Here is a 20,961-nt window from a genome sequence, read left to right as displayed (position 1 = left end):
TCAAAACTAGCACGGCACCCTCTCGCGCACGTCCGCGCCGACGCGCTTACGCACACGCAGGCTTCCTATGGGTATTCTACAAAGCAGCCTACGCGCGCTCCTTCCGTCTGGTGCGCTGCTCTTGTCGAAAATCTGCGCAAATTGCGTTACAGTCTGGCGAGGCTTTTCAGCTGGTTAGCCAAACATCCACAGAAAAAGAGATGAGCAGGAAAACGAGACGAAGAAAACGGGAACAGTTTATTCCGAGCTAGAAAAATAGCGACGTAAAGATTTTCAGCGTAGGTACGTAAACTGCATTTAACAATTCACAGCGACGTATCTGTAAAACGAGTGTGCTACGTTTATGAATGACAGTGAGTGTGGGGAGAAATTCAGCTAACGTTGGCTAGTTAGCTAACACGTTAGCATAGTTAGCTTTTCTCAGGCTTTGATTAGCTGCGACCACAGAATCGAGTAAACGCTAGCTGCGTGTTGATATATTGATCCGGCTAAACTGCAAACTGCATTCTGACAATGTTGTTGCAATATTGTCTGACGTTAATTTGCAACCCGCGTTGCTGTATTTTATCTAGTCGGCTACTTCTAAAAATGTTTCAATGAAGCTAACATTGTCAAGCTACACTAAGGCCAAACACACAAACTACTGTGGCCTAAACCTAACTTCCTGCGCTACCCATCTCGATGGATGGTTTGAAGCGCAAGAACATAACAATAATAGATTTTCCCATAACATGCCACCGGATAATATTCTTGTGGAGATTGTAGGTAAATAGTTCTCAGAAAAGTCGATGCTCCCCCGAAATTGAAGTCTGCTGCAATCTTATGAGCTAACCTTAGCCGCTTTGGCAAACTGGAGCTCGTTTGGTCGTCCCATCAAAAGCTTTCTTCTCTGTAAGACATCGACAGCTCGCCAAGCTCCCAACAAAGCTACGACCTACAGTCTCTTGCGTTTGTTTTTAAGTGTTCGCAAGGGCTAAGTCGTATTCAGAGATGAGTAAGAGGTGTTGCAGCAAGTTGACTGTGGGAGGTGAGTCGAGGCCATTTAGATGTGTTGTGTTTCCACCAAAAGAACCTTCATCACAGACTCAGTGTTGCCTGCTGAGAAGAGCTTGAAATGTACAGAATGACTACTATAACGAAGGTCTTGGCTCCCAGCTGTACTGCATGCACTCAGTAGTTTGTTAGTCTTATTGTAATGTGTCATTTGTACACGAATTGCATAATAAAAGAAACCATTACTCATGTAATGTAACGTTATGAGTGGTTAATGGTGGGCATGGTGGGCAGGTAATCCGAAGACAGCAGGCATCAACTGGTACGTGTACCAGATAATGTCATATCACCCTGTAACAAAATAAACTTGGCAGTGAGAGTGAATGGTTATTTATTTTTCTGTGTTCGCCCTGTGATAGACTGGGGTCCTGTCCAGTACACCGCCTCTCACTCAATGTCAGCTGTGATAGGCTCCAGCTTGAATCAGCACAGATGTGTTAGTGGTCTAAATACATGTTTGCATGTGTTTACCATTAAAGGACAAGGAACCATATATGATTTTGTTAATCTTACTTCAATCTTTTACTCAACAAAAGTAATAAAAGCCTTTATGCCCTACAATAACACTCGGTTATTTCATTAAGTGCCCTATAAAGAGTTGAAGATAATCTGTAATAGATACTGAATGAATGGAGGTCATAAGTGAATATCTGTTGAAAAGCTGTTGTGCAGTTCTTTGATTTTGACCGGTAATGTAAAGGCCACCTGACATAAGATGAGAACAATAGCCAAGATGAAGCTAAGCCTATTGTTTTTCATTCATTTCACAGTTGGTGTACACAGGAAGTTTTTATTAGTAAGCACTGCATACATATTGTTGTCAGCTGCCAGACTGGGACGTCCTGTCAGTGATACGTCATTCATTAGCCTTTACACATGAGTAGCCATGCAGCCAGACCAGCAGTGCGTTTAGACAACGGCAACTTTTATAATATTGGTTTCTACTGTTCTAATATTGAATTGAGGCAATGCTTTTTGATATATAAAACTTTTCATAAATGGATAGAAACAATATTAGACAGCTTTCCCCTTAGTAAAGATATACATTATCGTTTTATAAATTACATGTGTCTGATATGCCACAAAAACCTAATGCTAACACCACACCCTGAGTGCATTGGGTGTCAGTAGAGAGGAAGGTTTAAATTTTAAATGAGTGACATATCTACCAAACTGTGCATGTGCGTCAGATTTGTCTTGTTGGGGAAAGTCTTGAATCTGTTGTCCCAGTTGTGTAGTAATCGGGTCAGGGTTGTAGCCTGCAGCAGGTTGTGTCGGCGATACTGTTGCTTGCGAGGTTTCATGCAGGCTGTAGGTGTAATAAACCACTAAACTTTCACTGCTTACTTTGATGTTTTCAAACAGGATGATACCAAATGTTGCAGACAGTAACTGTATTGGATTACAGGATTACTGTGTTCTTTTTAAGTACTTAACAGATACTGTCTGTATAATAAACATTTTGACACTACATCTTTCCCTGCATATTTTAAAACCTCAGTTGCTTTATGGTTTTTGGCAGTAGTTTATAGAGACAGTTGAATTTGAACAATAGTTATTCTATTTTGAGTTTTTATATTATATAACTACTATATATTGTTGAACAACATAAGTATCATGCAGTGGTGAAGTCAAACTATTCAGTGACCAAATTTGGTGCAGCAGTTAGACGTATTTCTTTGTAAAGATTTGGTAAAGTCTTTCAGATTGAGAGTAGGAAACTCTTGTTTTAGCTGAGGCCATGGTGTGTGGGAGTGAAAGTGCGTTTTGCTTTGCGCAGGCCTATCCCTTTCTCATGTATGGCTTATAGAGCGTTATTGATTTTTTGTGAGTTGCTCAATCTGACAGAGGCCTCTGTGGGAGGGTAAAAGGGTAAAAAGCAGTGTTTGATCAGCTTCAGGCATTGTAATTAAAGGCACAGATCTAACCTCTGCAGGGCAGAAGGGTTTTCCTTTTTTATTATGAACTTACAAGCCCCTTAAGTTTCAAGCATTATTCTCTCATTTGATAAACTCTGCTGAGTGCAGTTCCCACATAAACAAGTTCAGGTTCTCAGGCAAAGAGCTGATGCAGCTGCACTATCGAAGCTCTTGTCACACATAGCTGTCTGCATAGATTGGTATCAGTTTCAGACTTTTTTTAAAGATGCATCCGACTATAATTGGTTACAAATATCCTGTGTAGTGTGTCTCTAGTTATAGGGGTTTACTGTCATGAGAATGTGATAGTATCTAATTAAACTGTAATAGAGCTGGATAGTTGTTTGTATGAATGCAATGGTCCATTTTGCACTATTACTCCAGACTGAAGCATCACCACCAGGAGGAAACACATTTCAATGCTGGTGTTTCTTGTTTAGTGTACTGTGATTTTGTGTAGATGTTTTTTTTGTGTGATCTTTTGCATAATAATCTGAGTTTTCCTCATCTACAGAATGTGTGCACCCAGTTAGCCAGCAGTGGCAATATGAAATATTTAAGCTTGCTGCCCTGCCCTTCAATTTGCACTACTAGCAAGGTATGTAAGTATGTATAAAAGACACTTACTGAAGACATGGAGAGTGTGTATTTGTATGTAATATGGTCAGTGGTGCATTTTGAAGGACGTGAGGAGTCACCTCAAAAACATTGAGTGGAATCGGGGTTCTTCTCACTCACATTTCAATGCTACAACTCTGAGACGTCCCTATTGTGGATATTTGTGTTGTAAGTTTTAGTATCCCTTGTTGACTAAAGTATGGATGTCGTAATCCACTTTAGTGTGGTCAGATCCAGATTAGAACGTACTTGATCAACACTGAAGGCCTGGTTTAAACGATTAAGCCGATCAGCTTAAATTATTGAATTGGTATGATAAATGTTTAAGTGGAAGAATGTGACTCCAGACACTGATGTGACGCACCCGGCATCAGAGAAGGCCTCTCACTCTTTTGTAGTTGTGGGAACTATAGAAACTCATTGTGTGAGACTTCTCATGTGGCCTTTGCAGAAATTTAGCCCACACAGTCAAAATTGAGATAGTTGTATGAATGGTGGTGGTTCACCCTTATGGCTTTTGTGCATGGCAAAGTTGCGCAATTCATGCTGGATTAATTTGAGTTTTTAATTAACGCTGTTACTCTTTCTGTTTGCTGAGCAGAGCGTTTGTAAGTAGAGCAGAGAGTCTTAAATAAAACTTGTATCAAGCAAAAAAGTAAGCAAGAAAAACAACAACAAAAAAAACATATTAATGAAAAATTATATCTTAGCCTTCTCCTTTATACCAGTCCGCAGTAGTGTTTGCATTGTTCTGCAATTTCACCACTAAAATGCTGATGGCAACTCCACACAGTGCAACTGACCTGTTCTTGTTGCAGTGGAAGTTGACAAATATGGATCTGCAGTTACTTTCACCGAAAACTCTAGGACACAGGGACGACATCTTAATAGATGATGCTTAGGCGGCTGAAAGGGAGGACTTTCTGTGCTGAGACATGTGAACAGCAGGTGGCAACCTCCACGCTGAAGCCCATGTGGAAGTGCAAAACATTGCAGTTTATCAAGTGGCCGTTTGAGGCTCCGAAAGGGAGCAAATCCCTATCGACCCCCATGTTAAAAAGCCTGATTTTACAGCAATATTGATCATGTTTATAGCCTGGTACAAAAAGCTATTTTGGTGGGTGGGGATAGTTGGAGATAGGGTTCTAACGCATTTGTTTATTTTTTTCATACAGTTTAAAATTATGCGTAATTAAGGGTGTTCCTGCTTTGAGTGACCAAAACTATGTTCCTGTAGCTTCTTCAAAGTGTTTTCATCTTCTTCTGTTTTAGAGGTAGTTGGCTAGCTGAAAAGAAAACGAAGAAGACGGCCTAAAATCCTGTGACTAAACCTGTCTGCTTGGTGGAAGTATTTTAGTCTGGACAATGAAGTCAGTCTTACTGACATTTGTAAATTGATCGTCACTTGATAGCATCTCTGAACAGAATACAAGGAGTCCCCTCAGGCAAAGGCAAAGCAAAAACATACACTTAATGATACTTTTTTTTTTAGAATCTGTATCAAGGTGAAAAATATTTAAGTGAGGGTTACGTTTATTGTGTTAGATGACCATTTCATTTCTTGAGTAGAGAACACATCTGCTGGAGCCAAGAGAGGTTACCCTCTCATTACTACATTGTAGCTTTGACAGCACTATTCCAGTCACACAGTGCATGTGGGATCTAGGATATAAGTAAGATTAGAAAAGCCCTTATGAATTTGCAGGAGGACATTTTTGTTCATTTAAAATTAACAAAAAATGAATACAGACTTGGGTTGGTGATACTGAAAAATAAAAGATCGGATCGGGGGCAAAAAAATTGATCACATCCCTAGTCCAGTCACTATTAAGAATAGTTAAGAGCTTTACCAGCTTAGATTAAAACAAACCTAGCCTAATTTCACATTCCACAGTCATTCTAAAAAGCATAGCTAAAAATGGTCGACCACCTTGGCCTGGAAGGAGTAGGAGTTTGATCTGAGAGCGCCTATTAATCACTAAAAGACAGGAGTCAGTCTACTTATACAGCCAGTAAGGATTGTCTGTGTTCGTTAATAAGTAAAGTATATTGAGCTTTGAAATCCAGTCATGTAATGTGTCATCGAGCATTATTTCACAGCTCACCTGTAGAATGGCACAAGGGGAACACTAACTACATCTATTAGCTGCCACACTAGACAGGCTGCCTGGAGATGGTGGCAACGGAATGATTTTACTCATCGGCGTTGTGAATGCAGGCATTGGCTAGTTCTGCTGGTTTAATTGGCATTTATCATGTAGATTATTAATTAGGGCGCAGGGATCATGTTATTCCAGTAAATGGCACCAGAGGAGATGCAATGACATACCCAGTGACTAGTCCAGACATTCCTTCTCCTTGAGTCTTATCCTTCTTTATCTGTGTCCTTCATATTATTATCAAGAGTCTGACATGTGTAGGTCATGAACATCTTTATCTGCTGGACTATAATTTTGAATCGAATGGATGGTAAACACACAATATGTGTGTAATTATGTACGTTTGGATAACTGACAATATATCAGCTGATCAGTTGCATGATACTTTTAAGTAGTTGTTTAGTTTGTTGAGCGTCTGCCAATAGAAAATCATCGGTTTATTTGATTTTCTGCAAAGTCTGATCAGTGTGGTATCCTTTACATACTACTAGGCATTTAACATTAGAGAAATAAGACAGAAGGAGTTTCTTGAGAGAAAGGGATGTGAGAGGAGGAGAGGTGAAAATAGACTGCATGCAAAAGGAAGGAAATAAGTGAGAAGGAAAGTGAGAGGAGTGAAAGAAGGAATTGGAGTAGCCAGAACGTGTGTTATTATTAGAGGAGGGAATCAGAAACACTAGAGAACATGTCATGTGGAGGATCTGGCCTGTTTTTTTTTTGGTTGGTATCAAATGATTACTGTTTTCACATTTACACTTCCACAATGTTTCTTTATTATATACACTAAATGTTTTCAGATTTTCAAAAATCAGACTATCTCTGCACTTTAGCCCCGAAAGTGTCTTTTCTATTTTGGCAGTTGCTGCCCCCACAGTTGTTGAGCCTATTGTATATAGACTACACGCCAGCTCATACCGCTTTCACATTGAAAATAGCCGGTTGACCCAGGATTTTCAGACCCGGTTCGACCCGCCTTGGTGTGCTGCCTGTCACATCACCAGCAGTCCTGGGTCTGACCTTCTGCTGTGAGAGCTGCGTGTCTGTTTTTTTACTGTCTCTAATATGTCATCATGTCGACAATGTCATCATTACACATTTAAGTGCACTGGAACACTGTGAGGTAAACAATGGACCGTATGGTGCATCTCATGCTGTTCGTGCTCATCCTGCCGTTTATCAGGAGGTATTTATTTTTTAACACTTTCAGTTTGTTGTTGATCTGAATAATGGAGCGGTCAAACCCCCGCTCTTTCAAAAGGCTGCTGATATTTGAATAAATTATTCTGTCCTGCACAGAGCCTGATATCTGCCGCCAAATCTCCTCTTCTCCTCGGATGCAGAACCGCTCGTGGATCTCACGGTCTTGACAGTGCACTGCTATGATCGATAAAAAAAAAGCGTGCCGTATTTTTATACAAACCATATATAAACACAGTCATACATGCATTCCCTGATGGGTGCGATTTCCAGGACATGATGTTGGGCTAATTCACTTATTAGCGAATTCATGCTTCCATTAATGATTGTGTAACAACACATTTGATATGTTTGATTGAAAAAAACAGACATCAACCGCGGGGTGCCTGTTCACACTGCAGCTGAGCCGAGCCGAGGCGATAAAATCCTGGGTCGATGGCCAGGTCATTTGACCCGAGTTGAAATGCCAGGATGACCCTTTCACACTGCATGGAAAATCCAGGCCAACCTGCGTCGTCCTGGGTTTTTCGTGCAGTGTGAAAGGGGCCTCATTAGTCTGCTCATCTTCATGTCAACCTATCTACAGGTTTAGTTTAGCAACTGTGCCCCTTTTCTATCAGCAGTACCTACAGACAGCAGAATTTGCAGGAAGCAGTGAAGTAGAACAAGATGAGTAATAGTAACTGATGTCTCTGTATGTCATTCTTTCTAAAACTCACTCATGTTTTCATGTCAGGAATAGGATATAATTACTTTTTAATAATAAACAATAAAAACAATTCTTCAGGAATGAAAAAGAATCACTGAAGAAATTAATTAGAATGGTCATTAAGATATTATATTCACACCCGCAACTGTCTAGTAGCTGGATACAGTGTAATGTTTATTCTGTAAATGATGGTCACATACAATTACTGCATGCTTTAGGGCAGAGTCCCCTTCTAATTGACCATATGTCTTCCATATGGTTTCTGTGTCCCATTCATCTCTTGCTCCTCTAAAGCTTCACCTTCTCATTCAAACTGTGCAGTCTTTCGGCTGCACTTTTCCACTTTCAGCTTCAAAAGAGTAAAAGTACACACAATTATATACGCTGATAATTATCTAATATATCAATTTCAGCCATCAGTACTTCCAGAAAATTTCTAAATGTGTTGACTATTGTACTGTGTAATACATTAAATCTGTAAATATGGTTGACTTTTTAAAAAAATATGTTTTAATCTTATCGTTTCTGTCCCCTTTTTTCAGGTTGTACCAAAAACACTACTGCCACCCAGCCGTCAAGAGTCACCTGGCGTTGGACCAGGCAACAGAATATCCGCCTCTGTGGGACATAGGACAAGAACAGTTGTCCAATAATTGCAGGGATACCACATTGCTTAGACCTATGGCAGTAAATGAAAGAGCAGAAGTATTTTTTTATACTGGAGTGTTAGATGTAAAAAAGAGGAACCTCTAAAGTGTGTCTGTCCTTTCTTTCTGTTGTCATGCTGGATTATTATGTCTGAACCTGACGCTAACATCGCTCCCCAGGTTCACATAGCATGTTAGCATATGGCTAGCCACGCATGGTGACGGATCAGGCCATTATCTTCATCCCCTCCATCACCATCACTGGCCCCTACAAGGGGGTATAGCACCATTGCTTGTTGTGCCCCATCATCATTTTTTCATTTCTCTTTCATTAAGTCATCCTACCACCAAAAAACTTTTTGCTCTATCTTTTCCCCCTAATCAGTATTCATCAGTTTTGTACTTCTACTCGGATTTGTCCTAACAGCTGTTAAGTTCGGTCTACCTAAAATCTTGCGCCTCACAAGAGCCACACCTTGTGTTGAAGTTATCTTCCATCCATCCAAGTCCAGTCTAATCTGCCAAAGATTCCAAGAGAGTGACCCAGTGTAGACCACCTCAGCATCTGATAGGCAAGCCGCTAGGCAGTTGTTTTGGTGGTTGCTTTGGTTGCATGGAATCGGCTTAACCGTGGAGAGGCCAGGCTACCACAAACTGATGGACTTTGACAAGCGAGGAGTAGGGGGAGGAGGGGGCGGGGGAGGAGGGGGCGGAGGTGGAGGTGGAGGGAAGGGGGAGACAGAGGAAGGGAAGAGGATGTCTGGGAAGACGGGAAGCCGATCAGGGCACGGCGGCCGTAGTGCTGGATCCAACTCTGGCGTTCTGATGGTCGGACCAAACTTTCGAGTGGGAAAGAAGATCGGATGTGGGAACTTTGGAGAGCTGCGACTTGGAAAGAACCTGTACACCAATGAATACGTGGCTATCAAACTGGTAAACCTTGATTATCTCTATTATAGAATTGTAGGGCTGCACAGCTCATTTATTTCATATTGACAACCCAATAATTCATATATAGAGTTTATCACGATAAAATCAGTAATGTCACATTGGACTTAAATTGTTCTATACAGTTGGTTTTCTGGAAAAAAAAAAAGAATTTACACCCAATGACACATAACAACTATTGAAATCTGCAATCTCTAATACTGAATGCCTGGATTTGGGAAATTTGTCCCACTGTCACAAAGCATGTCTTCAAAGACATGTATGTGTATTTGCTGATGCCACAAGAGCTGATGATGCATAAGTACACACAGTAATGAGCAGCACAGAGACCCACTTCCCACTCCACATCACTGCTGGCATCACTCCTCTTCCTTCTTTTGTTCACACAGTCTTTTAAACTCTTCTGAGAATTCAAACATGAAATGTGACAAACTGCTACAGTACTTATAGTGTTTAATTTGATGAATTTCACTGATGAACGTGAAGAGAAAGTATTATTCTCATTTTAACATAATCCTCCTTTGTAGGAACCAATCAAGTCTCGGGCGCCACAGCTTCATCTAGAATATCGCTTCTACAAACAACTGGGAAGTTCAGGTGAGAACCACCTTCACTTGTTTAGTTGTTTTATTGTTAAAATTAGTTGACTTTAATGGAAGAATTTATCCAGACACACATTTGTAAATAAGGTTGTGCATGTCATATACAAACTAATGACAGCTAGCATTTGTCATTGATCACATTGTTCCTTAATTTTTGCTGATTTTCTTCTATGATCATTTTGATTTGCCCATTTCACCCCCACACACTGCAGTCCTTACTCCTCACTGCTTACTCTGTGTTTGACCTGTAGAGGGCGTGAGCCGCTATGTTATACCACCATCTTCAGTATGAGTTAAAAATAAATTATTTTCAAATATTGTTTGGCCAAACTTGTAACCTGTCTACAGATACTAATGTAGCAGTGGGGTCATTTATTACAAGAAATGTGTGAACTTCAGTCTCATGGCTTGGACAGAAGAACCCAAGTTATAAGTCTGATGTCAGAAATGTCAGGTTCATGACACTGAACACCAATGGCTTGTAATTTCCTCTTTTGTCTTTTGGTTTTAAAACCTAATCTTCTAGTATTCGGATTTGCCGGTAACAGAGTGTGGTGGAATTAATTGATGAACGTTTTTTTTTTTTTTTTTTTTTTTTTTTTTTTAACATTAGATTTAACTTTATTGTCATTACGCATATACATTGCACTTCTAACCAGAAGTACAATAAACAGTAAATGCACTTCTGGTTAGATGCTAAACTGCATTTCATGGCTCTGTACCTGTACAACAAAGTGTAAATCTAATCTAGAATCTAAGATGTTGATCAATTAATTCCACCAAACATAATAAATGCAATAGTTAGTTGAGTCTAATCTAATAAAGTAAATAGTAAATAAATATTTTATTTTTATTTTTTTCAAGAGCTTTCAAAGAAGATCTGTTAGAATTACTGTTAAGAATGTATCAAAGGTGTAATGGTATTAATGTGGTGTAGGAAGCATGATGACTTGCTGATTGATGATGATGATGTTTGATCAATCCTGGTCCTTTGTTGGTCATCCAGAGGGTGTTCCCCAAGTGTTCTACTTTGGTCCATGTGGTAAATACAACGCCATGGTTCTGGAGCTACTGGGACCCAGCTTAGAAGATCTGTTTGACCTCTGTGACCGGACCTTCTCTCTAAAGACTGTACTTATGATAGCCATACAACTGGTAAGCTTTTTACTTCATCTTAATGTTTCAATCTCAAAGAACAGTGGTAGTTCAATGTGACTACCTAGCTTTTTTTTGCTCATGTAAATTACTCTGTGTTCTCCTTTAGATAACCCGCATGGAGTTTGTCCATACTAGAAGCCTGATTTATAGAGATGTGAAGCCTGAGAACTTCCTGGTGGGCCGACCCGGCTCCAAACGGCAACACACCATCCACATCATAGACTTTGGCCTGGCAAAAGAATACATAGACCCGGAGACCAAGAAACACATCCCATACAGAGAACACAAAAGTCTTACTGGAACTGCTAGATACATGAGCATCAATACACATCTTGGGAAAGGTGAGCTGCATCGTCCAGACACATATGTGCAAATTTACCACTAATCCATCCAATGCAAAAGTAACCATAAAAGCCAGCCGAGCAGTTTCAGCTTTAGTGTTCATGGAGCTCAGCTTAGTTCAGTTCAGTAGTTCGGTTCAGTTCATGGTGAATATATTTTCCCTGTTTCTTGTAACTGCGGTATTGTACGTACCAGACTGGCTGTTGAAACGGGTAGTGTTTTGTTCTTGGGAGTTGGAGGTGTTGAATTTAACACCTGATGCAGTCATGTCATTGAAGCCTTGGATCTTATTCTATGTTATATTAGAGCAAAGCAGACGAGATGACCTGGAAGCCCTAGGCCACATGTTCATGTACTTCCTGCGAGGCAGTCTGCCCTGGCAGGGACTCAAGGTGAGCAGACAGCTGACCAGCCAACTAGTGTGTTTGTCAGTCCAGTCATTTCTGTTGTGTTTATTTATTTTTTGTTCTTCCTTTCATGAACCTTTGTCTTCAGTCACTGTTCACTTATCTGCTACCTGTTATAAATGCATTCCACCCTGTGTCTTAATTAGGCTGACACTTTGAAAGAGCGCTATCAGAAGATAGGAGACACAAAGAGAGACACACCAATAGAGGTCCTCTGTGAAAGCTTCCCAGGTTCGTATGTGCACACATAGATCTGTACAGAGATATTCTGTGTGACCAATGCATATAGGACATATGTTGATCAATATATTTTCTCTGTGGGCGTGAATCTGTAAATGTGTTGGTTGGGTGCCTTTGTGTTGTTGTGCCTGTGTGTGTTTGTGTGTGTATTGCATTCGTGTGTATGCAACAGAAGAGATGGCCACCTACCTGCGGTATGTGCGTCGGCTGGACTTTTTCGAGAAGCCAGACTACGACTACTTGAGAAAACTCTTCACGGATCTCTTTGACAGAAATGGATACATCTTTGATTACCAGTATGACTGGACTGGAAAGGCACTGGTTAGTGTTTGTGTGTTTGTGTGTGTGTGTGTTTGTGATGTTATGCGATGTATGCACGCAGGAAGCAGTTTGAGCTGGATTTAGTGCTGAGTTTATTGAGGGTTCGTGCTGAAAGGTCAGTTGAACAGTGATTCTTGGTCATATGACCAATGTGCTGTGTAAACAGGAACTGAAAGTCATGCTATCAGTTTATGCTTAGTCACAGATCCTTCCTCATTCTATTGGGCACAGTGAAAAATCAGAATAACATGACCTTATCATATGATACACGTAATACTTCAACATTTAGATTTTTTTTTTTTTTTACAAGGAAATTACAAATTGCTAATAAGATGATACAGGTAGTGACTAGTGCTAGATTTACAGTTTGAATCAAGTGTGGACACACTGACACATTTGAGGCATTTAGTTTATCAAAACATTTTCAGGTTATATAATATGGGCTTACAGTGCAGTCTGGAATTGGTTGTAAGTGTGACAGTTGTATTTGCAAACTCATGGGGTGAACCTGCAAAATGCAAAACTGTCTGTCAGTGCAAAACCAAAAAAATCCATCACAGAGAGGGAACAGTAACATTCACAGTGGTCACATATGGTACATGAGAATAAAAGACTGCACTTATTACCCCTGTTACATAAAAAGACCTTATTCATTTTATAACTATAACTTGAATATATTTTGATGAATGGCTAAAATAATAATAATACATATATGGTCATTTCTGTATAATCTATATAAACAAATAGCCACCTGTGTATTTCCTGCCATCCTTTCTCTCCCATGCTGATCTCCTGCCTCGTGTTCTTAGCCCACTCCTATTGGTCCAGTGACCACTGAGACTCCACTTCAGACGAGCAACCGTGAGAAAGCACCGCAAACCAAAAACCAGGTACAAACACTCATTGTGTTAGTGTTGCACTTTGTAGTGGAAAAATCAAGAAAAGAAGAATTTCTCTTGGTACACAGGCAACACATGCATCACATACACAGTCGACCCCAGCTCTCTTTCTAGCTCACAGGGTGTGTGTTTTTTTTCACTAGTTGTGTGTAGTGTCATTAGTTGGTAGTTGGTTGCTGCAGGGATTACTTCTTTGGTTTCTTTGTCAGTCAAAACAGAGGACAACAGCAAATATCCAGTCAGTGTGGGTTAGCACCAACATTACTAATAGTCCTAATACTTGTACTAATAGTCTTGTATTACAACATTAATGTGTTGTGTTTTCATAGTATAAAGACACCGATAAACACAAAAGCTGGAACACACCGAGTGTGTCAAAGTCTTCATGGCTAAAAACAAGGCCTCTCGAAAACATTGTTGTAAATTTGTGTAGCTTTATGTGCCTCCATCACATAACTGACTGGAAACACTTTACACAGAAACACAAAGGGACTTGATACTGATAAGATTTTTCTTGGAATGGAGATCTAACCCACGACAAAAATATAGAGAGAACTCTTTTATATACATATAATCAGTGCAGGTCTACAAACACGCCAGTAGTTTAGTTTGGTTAAGTTTTGGGACAGATGAGGTTGAAGGAAAACAAGGAAGACCACCTCCTTCCCCCTTTGCATGGGGCTGCCACATGTGTTCACTCTCCTGTGCAAACATGATGCACACTTGAGTGCTCACCCTCCTGTTGCTCCTCCACCGAATACTGACTCTAAACTCACTTTCTTTTCTGTTTCCTTTGTCACTCTTTCCTCATTCGTTTTTCTCCTCACCGAAATCCTATTTGCCCCAACACTCCTCCGCTCGTCTCTCCACCTATGTTACTGCTTTTTCCCTTCTCTTACTCTGTTCCATTCTATCTGCGGCCCATCTCATCCTCACCTTTCCCCTCATTGACCACCTCCTTTTCCTTCCTTCCGTTTCTCCTGCGATTGGCTTCCCGTCTCTAGTCTCCAGAGGGAAAAGGCAGTGAGTCCCAGCCCACTCCAGTGACCAATCGAGAGCTGCTGGGCTCCCATCTCACTGCTGATAGGCTGGGCGGGTCTGTCCAGGTACTGAGAGGAAGAGTTAGCTCTATGGGCTTCCTGTCTGTCTGCCTACCTGTCTATCTGTCCACCTGCATGACCCTTTCTGTCTCTACAGCAAGGCTGACCTCAAGTCCGTTCTCACAGTCTCAATTATTCCCTCACATGGGGATATTCTAAGAAAAATCTCATTTTATATCCATTACTTATTCACGTTTTTGCACTCTTGTTTGTTTTATGTTACATTTTTATATAACATTTTGACAGACTTAACGCTTCCATTTTTTTTTCCAACAAATTCATTTTAGACATTATACTAATGGAGACTGTCTGCAAGTGCACAGAAGCGGTGGCCTGACTTCTCTTTAGACAGAGTAGAGATTTTAGAGGTCATGTGATGTAGGCTGCTTTTTGTGACTAAGCAAATAACCTGGTGTTTTTACTGCGTATGTAGAGAAGAGGAAGTAGCTTACCTTGCCAGAAGTACTGTCATGCTTGCATACCTAAGATGTGGGGCTGTTTAGATCTGATTTTAAAATGTTTCCTGGGTGAACCTATCACAATTTGCCAGCTTTAGTACAGGTGTGAACACATCCAGGGTATGTTGAGGATGCATTTGACCACATGTCCTGGTTAACACTAGGGACCACTTACTCAACAGGAGTATTCATTCAGTAAAACATAACCTTATTATAAACGGGCGCCCGAAAGGAAAATGTCCTGTAAATTATGTCGGTTCATTAGTATTGAGATTTTCTTTTTCGGCTGGAGATTATTGTTATATTACTGCAAACAGTGATGACATTACTCTGCATGTGGGCCGTGCAGTGTGTGCCGAAGTGTTTTTCTCATTTCTCCCCATGTTATGATGCACATGACAAACAGCACTGTTTGTGGTTGTGATACAGCAGTAGGTAGGGATCGATTAAAGACAGCAACCCCAAGAGTTTTCTACTACGCCTGAAATTATGTTGTGTTTATTTGCATAGAGGGCATGAAACTGTGACTGGAGAAGGTCTAGTGTAAATACAGTGTTTCTCAGCTGGTTACTTGTTATCCTAACACTCAGGACTTGAATAACCAGATCTGAACAAGCCCCGTGTCTCTTCTTCATTGGGTAGATTTTGAGAAGTGTGAAGTATTCACTTTTGTACTGCAGTGTAAGGGTTTCCTTGAGTCGTTTGCTTTGTGCAAGCTTTTGACTGCTGTATATAATTGTTGTATAATCAGGGTGGAGCCACGTTAAATATGTTACCTACTTTTGATCAACCATCCACATTTAGAAGAATAATATTTTGTAATAGCATTTTAATAGATTTTTGGATGATTTTGGTGATTTTTTGTGTGTGATGGACCTTTTGAATCTGCAGGAAATTCAAACATTGAAACAAAGCAGAAGGATTATATGAATAATTCTCATCACCATTCACATATCACCATTCACACATCACCACCTACTTCATAAGAAGTCATTTTGTTGCCTGTGATGATCAGTGAGTCTGATCACTAGGTGAAAGTAATGGTAGTGTAATGTTTTTCATGGAGCACTGAATTTTCATCAGGTCATTAGTAAGTGAGATGTTGGTATCTGGAGCAGAAAATGTGTGGAGTTTTACATTTTATTAAATGTGATTTTTGAGTGATCTTTTGTTGGAGCCCTGAGGGGCTGTGATACTGTATATTAGTAGGCTGAGCGTGGGTGAGACATTTTGACAAGTTTGACTGGGGAAAATAAAAAAATGAATCAAGAAAAAACTATTCACATACTGAAAGGCCGTGTTTACAAGATGTTGAATTCAGCAAAACACTGTCAGCCATTAAGCTGTTTTGCATGGCAACAAAATGAATGTTGGCAGTACCGTTACTCCTGGCTACGTTTGCAAATTGTTCTCATTTGTCACGATGTCCGAGAGTAAGATTTTTAAGTTTTAAGTTTTTCTCTTATTTAGGTGAAGGAAAATAACTATTCCAAAAAAGCCTGAAAACACCTCTAATGTGAAAACGTGTTACTTTTATTTTCAGACGCATTTGGCTTAATGTGGACATAGTGCAAGTCTTTACTTTTTGTCCCACCAAATCTAAGAAGTAACTATGTCGGTAATCATCTCAAACTCTGCCAATCCTCTCTTCCAGGTGATGAGTTCAACAAATGGGGAGCTGAATACAGACGACCCAACGGCAGGACACTCCAACGCACCCATCACAGCCAACGCAGAGGTTGAAGTGGCTGACGATACCAAGTAAGAACATACACCCCTTAAAGTAGTATTTTCTACGTAGGCGTCCTCACAGCCTCTTGATGAATGTTAGTTGATTGTATCCTTTGTGGCAACACAAGTCGTGTGCCATAGTTACACATATCCCATTATACAAAGAACATAATCACATAATTATCCTGAAAATGTAAAGCTTTACAATAGTAATAATCACTAACTTTATTATCTGAACATAACTCTCTACAGCAGTGTTTCCCAATCCCGGTCCTCGGGGAACACTGCCCTGCATGTTTTAGATGTTTTCCTCCTTCACCACACCTGATTCAAATGAGAGGCTTGTTATCAAGCCACTGCAGGGCTTGATGATGAGCTGATCAGACCGGGATTGGGAAACACTGCTCTACAGAACATACTAACAAATAGTTTGACAATAACCATGGTGCATTTTTGTTACTGTCCATAGTTATGACCCAGTGCTGTCAGGCTAAGAGGGAAGCAACATCAAGCCAGATGATAGTGGTTTAAGTTAAGGTTTTATTATTTTAGTGACTAATTAAAGAAAAAACCTACCCCCAATGTTGGGCAAGCTAATGTTGCAAAATTGATGAAATTAGTACAACAAAGCGTGACTAAACAGTCTTAACAACAAAAAAGGTTGAAGTACACTGAAGCAGCGCCTTACTTTTCCTAAATTTGTCTATACAAAACAAAACCTACCGAGTGTGTCAGTGCCTGAATACAAGGCTCAGCTCTTATGCCAAAGAATTAGTACTTGTGTTTTAAACCAGTGGTTCCCAATCTGTTTTCCTTGGAGCACCCCCTACTTGTATCTAAGAAAAGCGGGGCCCCCCACCCCATACAGCCTGGACTATTCAGGCAGAGGGACTAAACTTTAAACTGTACATGCTAACATTTTATATTAGTTATAATTTTTAAGTCCTTGTTTGTAGTTAGGACACATTTTCTTAGCTTCATAAATTTACTCTCCATCTTGCCAAAGACAGTGACTTCAACTTAACCCAGAGGAGAAAAAATATGTTTGGTATATTGTCACCATTTGCTAAACATTAAAATGTGTGCAGCAGCTATTTTTTGTTATTTTGGAAGCACTCATTTAATTCTGAGTTTTACAACTCAGGGCTCATTTTTTTCCCCAAGTTGTTTTGAATGCAGCATCAGCTGCAGCTGGATCTCAACCAAGCTTTCCAAGACCCACCCCACCCTACTTCTTATTCAAGATTGAAGATCACTTTATTGAAATTGTTTTGTCCAAGTCTCAGGCAAACAGAGAACATAAATGTGACCAGACATAGACATAAGAGTATGAGTTGAGGAGAAAAAATAGAATAAGATAAAAATAAAAAAAATAGTGTAAGAATGAGGTAGTAAGTTACAAGATAATATTCTTAAAATATACAGTCCAATCTACAATCACAGACACGAGATACAGGCCACGATGGCGGTGTCATCCGAGTACTTCTGTACGTGGCAGGAACCAGAGTGGTACTGGAAGCCTGACGTGTACAGGGTGAGGAGGAGCGGTGCCAGCACCGTCCCTTGGGGGGCCCCAGTGCTGCTCATGACAGTCTCCGAGACCCCGTTGTGCAGTCTCACAAACTGCAGCCGCTCATTCAGATAGTCCATAATCCAGGAGGTGAGGAAGTGGTCCCCCCACATCCCCTCCAGTTTGTTCCCCAAGACATCAGGCCTGATTGTATTAAAGGCACTAGAGAAGTCAAAGAACATCGCTCTAACATAACCCCCACGCTTGTCCAGGTTAGAGTGTGCCCTGTGAAGCATGTAGAGCACTGCATCTTCAACCCCAATGTGCTCCTGATAAGCAAACTGAAGAGGGTCCTGAGCATGTTCTACCTGAGGCCTCAGGTGGGCCCCAGTCTCTCCAGGGTTTTCGTCAGATTAGAGCTGAGGGCCACCGGTCTGTAGTCATTCATCTCAGCCGGCCGCCCAACTTTAGGGACCGGCTCGAGACATGATGTCTTCCACAGAACCGGTACCCTCCCCAGTTAGAGACTTCTGTTGAAGATGCACTGGAGGGGCACAGCCACTTGAGCTGAACAGTCCTTAAGCAGCCTGGGGCACACACCATCTGCTCCGTCCTCACCTCGTGGCTAGTGATGTTAGTTTGGAGAGGGAAAGCTGCGTTACTCTCATTCTAGTGGTAGACAAACTCAAATGACTGCTCCAACTTGACAATATCCTGCATCAACATTTTTTTTTCTTCTAAATAAGACCTGCATCGTACATGTAGGCAGACAGAACCAATAAAGCTCAAAAACTGGTAACTGGTGAAACAGGTGAAAACTGATGGTGAGCTCAGTTTTGGCGCAAGCCCTGTGATCTCTACCCAGGTTGGGGACCACTGTTTTAAACAGTCACTTTACAAAAGACTCAGATACTGCTAAACAGTATAACAAGCACATATCACAAAATACACAACAAGCTCAAAAGTTCAATAACAGTTGATGCTTTAACGTGGCAGATGGTAACCGTTAATCACGGTTACCTGGTCAAGTTCAGCACTGACTTGACTTGAAAGTCTATTTGAGCCATCTTTGCAGTGTGTTAATTACTGCTTGTGTTTCACAGGTGCTGCTGTTTCTTCAAGAGGAGGAAGAGGAAAGCTCTCCAGAGACACAAATAAAAACAAAAGACGAGAGAGAACCGCTGGCTCTCTTCTTCGCCATCTCCACTTCCTTTTCTCTTTCTCTAGACCTTTTAATATAACCCTCTCTCATCTTCCTCCTCCTCACCTCTGCTGACGGAGCTCCTGTAGTCTACCTTGGGTCGGCTGGACCACCAGGCAACACAATACGTTGGCTAAGCTGATCTATTAGTTTCTATTGCTCTGGACTGAGGACAGTTTGCTGTTTGCTGTCCCATCTCAGAGTTTAAGACATGAGCTGGCTGTACCAGCAGTGGACTCCTCATGGATTTTGGTCACAGACGGAACTAAAACCAGATCAACAAAACGTGACCACAAATGTACACTTGACTAGACTGTGAAAAGCAAGCTGATTGTCTGATAGACTGGATTCAGCTGCTAGACTGGCAGACTGGCTAGTTCTCCTTTTTTTTTTTTCTTCCTTGCTGACTGGATCAGAGGAGAGAGAAGTGTATTTCTGAGGAGATACAAAAGAGAGGACTACAAAAGCACGGGATGCAGATGAGACTGTCGACCACATGTGCACATGAAACACACTCATACAAACACGTTGCACACTTTTCTTGAGCTCATCATAAAGAGACTTCATGGAGAAAGAGATGCGGCTCTTGCACATAGTCTATAAAATTTTATTCCCTGAGGTCAAAGGGAAGTACACCTGGAGTGGCCAGGTCGGTTTCCTGCAGTGGGCCGGGCAGAGTGTATTTCTTATTCACCCTCAGAGGAAAACCTCACAAACACCAGAATCAAAGTTTAAAAAAGATGTTTATATAAAATTTATGCTTTTTCCCGTTACTAAAAAAAAGGACTGTGTTCTATTTTGAACTCATTTTTCCCCGTCTTTTTGAGTTGTTCAAAAAGTTTGTGTTTTGTAGCTACTAGTGTGTTCCTGAAAATGTAATTTTTTTTTTAAATAACTTTTAAATTTTCTGTTTTTTCCCTCCTTATCTCTGGGTTGGAGGATGGAAAGTCGGATAACTCCATTAAAAAACAACCAAACAAAATAAAAACTGTTTTTTATTTACGGGGATGGTGAAGCATTTTAGGAGGGAGATTTATTGATCTAAATTTTAAACAGATTTATCTAGAATCAAAAACTGAAATATCTGGTATTGTCAGATTGTTGCTTTGTCTGCTCAAATAATGGTCAAAAATTTCTGTCTTGTTTTAATAATCATTGAGATGTGTCTAAAACTTGACTGAAGCAACCACAACAACAAAGAGCATACAGTTAAGACAGTACAGGAGTGACTTCCACACAAATGTTTTTATTGACTGGACCAGACAAAAAACAGGTCCACAAAGCATCCGTGGAGAGACTTGTATAAACTATAGCAAGATGCCAGCAAGTGGGATTACTTTCAGGTCATTATTGGTGTGTTGTATCTGCAATCACATCATGACCATGGCAGGAAGTGAATAACACTGATTATCTGGTTACTTGTCAGTTTGGTGGGATATATTAGACTGCAAGTGAACATTTGGCCCAGTGGAACCATGTGTGCCAGGCTGCAGTAAGGGAAGAAGGCAATGATTTGGAGAACGTTCTGCCGAAAGTTCTTGGATCCTTCCTTCCTTCCTACCTACCTACCTACCTACCTACCTACCTACCTACCTACCTACCTACCTACCTAAGCATTGTTCAGGGCTGAGACCGTGAATACACTTTGATGGAAACACTATTCCCTGATGACATTGGCCTCATCCAGCAAGATGATAGGCCCTATCACAAAGCTTTGATAGTCCATAAATTACTTGATTATG

At 40.6% G+C, this 20,961-nt stretch overlaps 1 protein-coding gene across 5 annotated transcripts; it reads left to right on the top strand.

Annotated features, from left to right (window-relative positions):
- The first annotated feature begins 122 nt into the window (after positions 1–122).
- LOC125010871 (casein kinase I-like) lies at positions 123–20,201 on the top strand. Of its 5 annotated transcripts, none has more exons than XM_047589762.1 (12): positions 123–282; positions 8,198–9,235; positions 9,778–9,847; positions 10,859–11,007; positions 11,117–11,351; positions 11,659–11,744; positions 11,906–11,990; positions 12,175–12,320; positions 13,130–13,210; positions 14,224–14,325; positions 16,432–16,538; positions 19,122–20,201. In XM_047589762.1, the coding sequence occupies exons 2-12, from the start codon at positions 8,960–8,962 to the stop codon at positions 19,174–19,176; spliced, it is 1,392 nt and encodes a 463-aa protein (XP_047445718.1). In that variant the 5' UTR covers positions 123–282; positions 8,198–8,959; the 3' UTR covers positions 19,177–20,201. The 5 variants fall into 5 exon arrangements, with proteins under 5 accessions (XP_047445718.1, XP_047445715.1, XP_047445720.1 ...); XM_047589759.1 differs by having other exon boundaries at positions 12,172–12,320; XM_047589760.1 differs by having other exon boundaries at positions 142–278; positions 12,172–12,320.
- Positions 20,202–20,961: the final 760 nt, after the last annotated feature.

The sequence above is a fragment of the Mugil cephalus genome, chromosome 7, assembly GCF_022458985.1.
Source record: "Mugil cephalus isolate CIBA_MC_2020 chromosome 7, CIBA_Mcephalus_1.1, whole genome shotgun sequence".
In the NCBI taxonomy this organism is placed as follows: domain Eukaryota; kingdom Metazoa; phylum Chordata; class Actinopteri; order Mugiliformes; family Mugilidae; genus Mugil; species Mugil cephalus.
This window is presented reverse-complemented; position numbering and strand designations above follow the sequence as displayed.

Excerpts from the sequence above, each read along its gene's own strand:
- LOC125010871 (XM_047589759.1), top strand. The coding sequence starts at position 8,960 with ATGGACTTTGACAAGCGAGGAGTAGGGGGAGGAGGGGGCGGGGGAGGA. Across the intron at positions 12,321-13,129 it reads ACTGGACTGGAAAGGCACTG|CCCACTCCTATTGGTCCAGT; the intron begins GTTAGTGTTTGT and ends TCGTGTTCTTAG. Across the intron at positions 16,539-19,121 it reads GAAGTGGCTGACGATACCAA|GTGCTGCTGTTTCTTCAAGA; the intron begins GTAAGAACATAC and ends TGTGTTTCACAG.